The following is a 6,000-nucleotide window of genomic DNA, read 5'->3' on the forward strand; positions in this document are numbered from 1 at the left end:
GTTACAAGTGGTTTTTGAAATAGTTGTATTGTTAAAGTTAGATTTATTTATATTTCATGTTAATTGTTTGATCAATTCACACATTTTTGTGGGCCCATCGAAACAATAGTTTTAAGGGGTTTTCCTTTTGTCCTGTGATGGTCCCTATTTGAGGCAATTTATTCCATAGGGAAGAGCACTTAGCTAAAAGTTGTCACGCCTGCAAGGCCAACTCAAAAAGGGCCCACAAGGACTAAGACTTTGCTCCAGAACCTGCTCCTCCAAGAGGCATGATTCTGGGAGACCTTCTTCTGGAAGATGTCCTCAGGCATGAGTAGCATGGCAACTAGAGCTGGACAAAATATTTCAGATGAAATGTTTTACAGCAAAAAGATGCAGATTTAGTGATGCTGAAATATTTCATGTTTTTGTGTCAATTTTGCTGAATTCTTTAAGTAAAAAAAGACTTTAAAACTCTGAAAAAAATCATTTCAACATTTTTAAAGTGCATGTTTAGCTTTTTGATTCAAAAGTACTTTCAAAATTTGCATTGTTTATTTTAAAAAATCAAAGCATTTAGAAATGATCAAAATCAAAATGAAACATTTTGTTCAAGCAGAAATGAATTGTAGTCTTTTGATTTGCCAAACATTTTGGAAAGTTTTGGTTTTGGTTTGACCCAAAATGATTTTTTGAGGGATGGGGAGGAGTAGGGGAAGAGGTAATTGCTAGTGAACTGAAAAATCCATTGATCATACAGTTTTTGTGTCGACAAAGCCAGTTTTGGTGCTGTAGCCTGATGCCAAATCTCAGACTGAAAAGGACTGTCTTTGTAAAGGTGTTTGCAAGGGCTTTTGAAATTTGTTCCACTGGCTCAGGATCCAGATTCTTTGTATGGAGGCAAGGAAAGATCTTCTTACAGTGGTACTATTTCTGAAAGACATCACAATAAGAAGAAAAGGTGGTCCTACTGTTGGATCTGGCCAGACCCCACTGCAGTCAAAGTTTGCTTAAATCTTAGAGATCCTGAGGATACGGTTTTCTTGGATCCTGCCAGGTCAGATCCATCTGGCCAAAACTCCAGGAAGTCAATCCTCCAGGACTCCCCTAGAAAGTGTCCTGCAAAGAAGCTGAAGGCACCAATGGGGATCCCTTGGCCCCCTTCACCTAAGTCCCTGGGATCAGTAGTTGTGCCAGATGTAGAGTCAAACTCAGTGTTAGGGGAGGAAATGGTGGGAAACTGTTCAGAGGTTGCCCCTTCTATCTCATCTACTGTTGCCAGATCTGTTTTATTGCAAGTCTTGTAGTATTTAGTGTTTTATTTAAACCAACAGCTCCTTGAGACAAGTGAGTATATGAGAATATCTGCTTTTATTTAAAAAAGTCTTTAGCCCTTATGGTTTCAGAGAAAAGTTTGTAAATGTAATGTAAGTGCACCCTAATGGTTTAAAAACAAGAAGGCAAATGAAGAGACCCAACAGAGTTGCAGGCCCTTAAAATAATTTAAATTACAGTACCATCTAAAGGCCTAATCAAGGATTATGGCCCAATTATGTTCATACAGTGCCAAGGATGTACTAAAGAGAGAGTCCTTGCTGTAAAGAGCTGTGGCCTACAGATCTTATACTGTACAACATAAAGATATGATTGTATGTAGGAATCACTTCAAATTTCTGGTAAGAATTGTGTTGGATTTCGATCTCAGTCAGTTTATATCACTATTTGTCTTCACCTCACCAGAATGTCTTGAGCTTTGGAAGGAAAAGATGTACACCCTATATATCCACAGAGCTACTACTTGGACAGGACTAAGCAATTTAGAAAGTCAAAGAGATCATCTGTGGCCTTTGTAGAAAGTTAAACCATCTCAGGTCAAAAACTAAGCGGATATGACGATACAACCAGTCATTATGAATGCGCTGAAGCTCAGGATTCACTCAACTTAGGAGGATGGCAGCTTCAATATCATATATCCACGGTGTTCCCTTACCTGAAGTCTTTATGGCTGCTACAGGAAGTCACAAATCACTCTTTCCTAAAATGGCATCAAGGGCAGAAACTGGCTTTGAGAGGGCAGTGGTTCAAGTCATTGTTTAGCTAGCGGGACTTCCAGCTGTCCTCAGGGAATCAGTACTGAATAGTCTCCTACAGTGCGGTCCTGGGGACGTAGTGTCAGAAGGAGAAACCACAACTCTTTGTTCTAAAACATATTCCCTCCATAGAGCAACACAGACCTTTTCTTCTGCTTTGGATCCCAAGTACAATAGGGCTTCTGGAGGTAAAGGGGAATTGAAGGATAGTTAGAGGGTACCAGTTATTTGTGTCCTCCATTTATGAATGTTGGTATAAAGAGAATAGTGTGAGCTCTCAAAAGCCAGCTACTATTCTCAAATATTTTTGTAGCTCCCTGGCTAAACGCACAACTCCTACAATTAGACTCTATGAAAACAATACATACAGAAATCCGCTATTGTTAACACCTTCTCTCTCCCTTCCTGGTATCCTACACTCTAAGTGCATGTTTTTCACTAAGAAGATGACAGAAAAAGGCTCTGAATCTTGAGTGCCAGGATTTTCCACTTGTCCTTTTCCCTTACACTTTTGATGCTTGACACCATCTATTCAATTATACTTCTAATGACTGGCTACACAGTAACAGCTCTACGATTTTACTACTGGGAAACAACTTAGCTTTTTCTTTATTAAATCCAGTGAAATGCATACTTCCTAATGATTCAGGCAAGCAATAAGCACTGAGATCTGGCTATCTTACAAAGCAATCAATTGCATTTTCTATCCATCTGTTTATGTCCTGGATCATCTCTTGATGAAAAAGCATCCATCCATGAACTAATCCATCTGTGGTGGTTTTCAGTCATTGTATTGTACAGATAATTTTTCATATGGACAAGAGTGGAAAAGGAATATTTCCTAGAAGCTATAGTCACAAACAGAGTAGCAACTAATCTTCTAAACATTTTAATATTGATGAAAAATAGAGTTACATTAAGCAAGTATTTCAGTAATGAAATTTGGTATCTTTTCCTTGCCAGTAATTCCTTCACTGATGATAATCAGAATCCTGATCATTATCAGGTAACTATGGCAATAAGTGGCTAACTTCATGTTCATTATAGTTCAATTTCCTAATACACAGGCAGCAGGTTTAACATGAAACAATTTTATTGCAAGCTCAAAATATGTCATTTAGCTACATGAAAAAACAGCCATAGTTGAGAGGAGCAGTGAACATCTAGCTGGCTTTGTTGATATTGACAAAATGGGGCATTAACCATTTTAGGACATCACATCCCATTTGTTTTTTTTTCCTTACAGAAAATTTGAAAAAGAAAAAACTCATGGTAGCACACTACAAGTTTCCCTTTTCAAAACCAAAAAAATCCTAGTTGGACCCAACCAAATTTTCAATTGAAATATAGTGCTAGCAACCTTTAAAAAATCCATCTCTCAAAACAAAAATACCTTAGTTTTCTCTATTAAGATTTGTTAGTGCTTATTAAAAATTGCTAAAGTTTTCTATTTTTTGGTTTTCATTTAAAAAGAAAAGGGAAAACTAAGGTTTCTCTCTCATAATTATTTCTTTTCAGTCACTGGTGTTACTCATTGGAGATGACTTAGCTGAAACCTCCAGATCTATTTTCACTTGAGTGTTTAATCTTTGATGAACTACTATTCTGATAGGCTATGATCCTACAAACAGAATCCAGCCAATGATCCCAGCAATAAGCATTATTAGTAAAGGCCCGATGCTGTAAACACTTAAACACATGCTTAGCTTTGAACATATGAATAATTCCACTGAAGTCAATGGAACAAGTCATATACTGACAATTAAGCATATATGTAAATAATTGCTGGATGGGAGCCTAAGAGTAAGTCAGTCTATACAGGAAATCAAATGAGCCATGTTTCCGTTGAGAGATACTTAAAAAGATTCTTTGGATCTCTGCAAATCTCAAGAATGAGTCCCTGTTCTCTGGCCTTGTGAGATTTAAACAGAAAGAATAAAGTCCACCACTCCAAAGCCTGCTTGCGAAGTAACAGTTAATGTTGACATCTCAGTTATTTTCCTGAGACAATTTTCAGAGTTAATGCCACACTGAAGTAATAGGGGGAATTCATACTTATTACAACTGTTGTTTCAGGCTGTGTCAGGCTATAGGTTCACAGAGAAGAACTAAGAATGTGGAGGATGCTCTTAAATCTGTTTGAGTGCCTTATACCAGTTTAGATAAGCCACTCAAACTAATTTAAGAATATCCACAGAAGGAGGTTGCGCTAATTTGTATGAAGACAAAGTCTCTAGTAAAAATCCCGAATATAGAAGCACTTAAACTAAACTTAAATCAGTGTAGCAAGGGTTAACTCAGTTTCAGTTGGTAATTTACTAATGCAATGGAATGATTGATTTTTATGTCAATTTAGTTAAATCAATGCACTTTTCTAGTATAGACAAGGCCTCAGATAACATTGGTAATGTTCAGTTCACATACAGAAGGTTTCCTTAATAACCATAAAGGCTAGAAACTTTCATTTAAAAATTTAGATTCTCATTACACTGATGATAAGGAGGAGGGGTAAAATTATGATGTACACTCTGAGTGGACCTAAAGTTTACCTCAAATAGTTTAGATAAATTATTGGCTGATTATATAAGTCCTCTGTATCTTTTATGGACAGTTATTTGTATTATTAAAGTTAAGATACTCACAGGAATCCTCATCTTAATTTGATAGGCACCTGCCAGTTGCAATGTGATAAATGTGGTTAAGTTTACATCTTTATTCATTCCCTCTTAAAATGGAGTCCAAGATTATTGTATAGTAACTAATCATTCTTTCCTTAAATTTCAGGACTAATTGTACATGAAGGTGCATCAGTTTACAGAGTGTTTAAGCGCTGGAGGGCTGTTAATCTTCACTGGGATGTATTAAATTATGATAAAGCTACAGACATAGAAGAGAGCAATCGAGGAGCGTCTTCACCGGGTAGGACATTGTGGTTACCACTAACTGCATTTAGAAACAGAAATTTAATTCATCCAACACAGCTAACCTCTCCAAGATTTCAGTGTGGCTATGTATTGCTGCATCTGTTCAATCGAATGAGACCTCATGAGGATTCATCAGAAGATAACAGTTCTGGAGAGGTTGTGATGAGAGTGACCTCAGTGTAAAGATAACGCTCGCTGTGCTACATAAATAAGGATAATGTGCCCTGGACTTTACAATACTCCAGAATGTAGTTGCAGTGAATGGTGATACCATAGCACTTCTAAAAATATTTACAACTTTTAAAACATTTAATGCTTTTTATATGATCAGTTGACTTGCAAATACATTTTTTCTGAAAAAGTTGTTGCTTGCTTTTTTATAGTCTGGTATATTACATAGTTTGGTCAATTTGTACTTGAAATTTATAAAAATATAATTTAACTCTCATTGCCTTGAATAACAAGGAAACCAATCTTTTAAGCCAAAAATATCTCTCATAGCGTTAAGTGTACTTTTTCAATCTATATAGTTTTTCAAATGCATAAGTTGAGGAAAATAATGACTGGTATCTCTGTGATTTAACTCTAGGTATACGGTAAGTGCGTCATTTAATATATTAACTATATAGCGGTTCAGTCACATTTCAGAAAGATGATATATAGGGGCTTGTAGAAGATGGACTCACTGTTCACGCGCCCCCTTTGTCTCTGAGCATAGCATAGCAGGCTCTCCTCATCTAGTGTCCTCTGCCACAGCCAGTGCAGCCCTGGAGCAGTCTGTTTCTTCGTGTGATGTAACCTTCTAGCCAGGTGATTTATAGTCCTATTCTTCTGGGGTAAGAAAGCAAGTCCAACAGCCTCATGCTGAGTTTGTGGTCCAAATCCAGACATACTAGTCCTTTTACCCATGACCTCCAGGGTCCTGGCTCTGTTTTTGGAGGGCCTGTAGGGGAATACAGGCTCTCTCTCTCCTTTGGGTTTTAGCCCAGGAACCCTATAGTGAGCAT

At 37.2% G+C, this 6,000-nt stretch overlaps 1 protein-coding gene across 1 annotated transcript in view; it reads left to right on the top strand.

The window, feature by feature from the left end:
• MARCHF11 (membrane associated ring-CH-type finger 11) overlaps window positions 1–5,332 on the top strand; it is a 44,606-nt gene extending 39,274 nt beyond the window's left edge. Inside the window, exon 4 of the mRNA XM_073329639.2 lies at window positions 4,854–5,332. Coding sequence (XP_073185740.2) covers window positions 4,854–5,176 — 323 coding nt within the window. The 3' untranslated portion in view covers window positions 5,177–5,332. The remainder of the gene's footprint in view (window positions 1–4,853) is intronic.
• Window positions 5,333–6,000: the final 668 nt, after the last annotated feature.

Source organism: Lepidochelys kempii, chromosome 2, assembly GCF_965140285.1.
Source record: "Lepidochelys kempii isolate rLepKem1 chromosome 2, rLepKem1.hap1, whole genome shotgun sequence".
NCBI classification, from domain to species: domain Eukaryota; kingdom Metazoa; phylum Chordata; order Testudines; family Cheloniidae; genus Lepidochelys; species Lepidochelys kempii.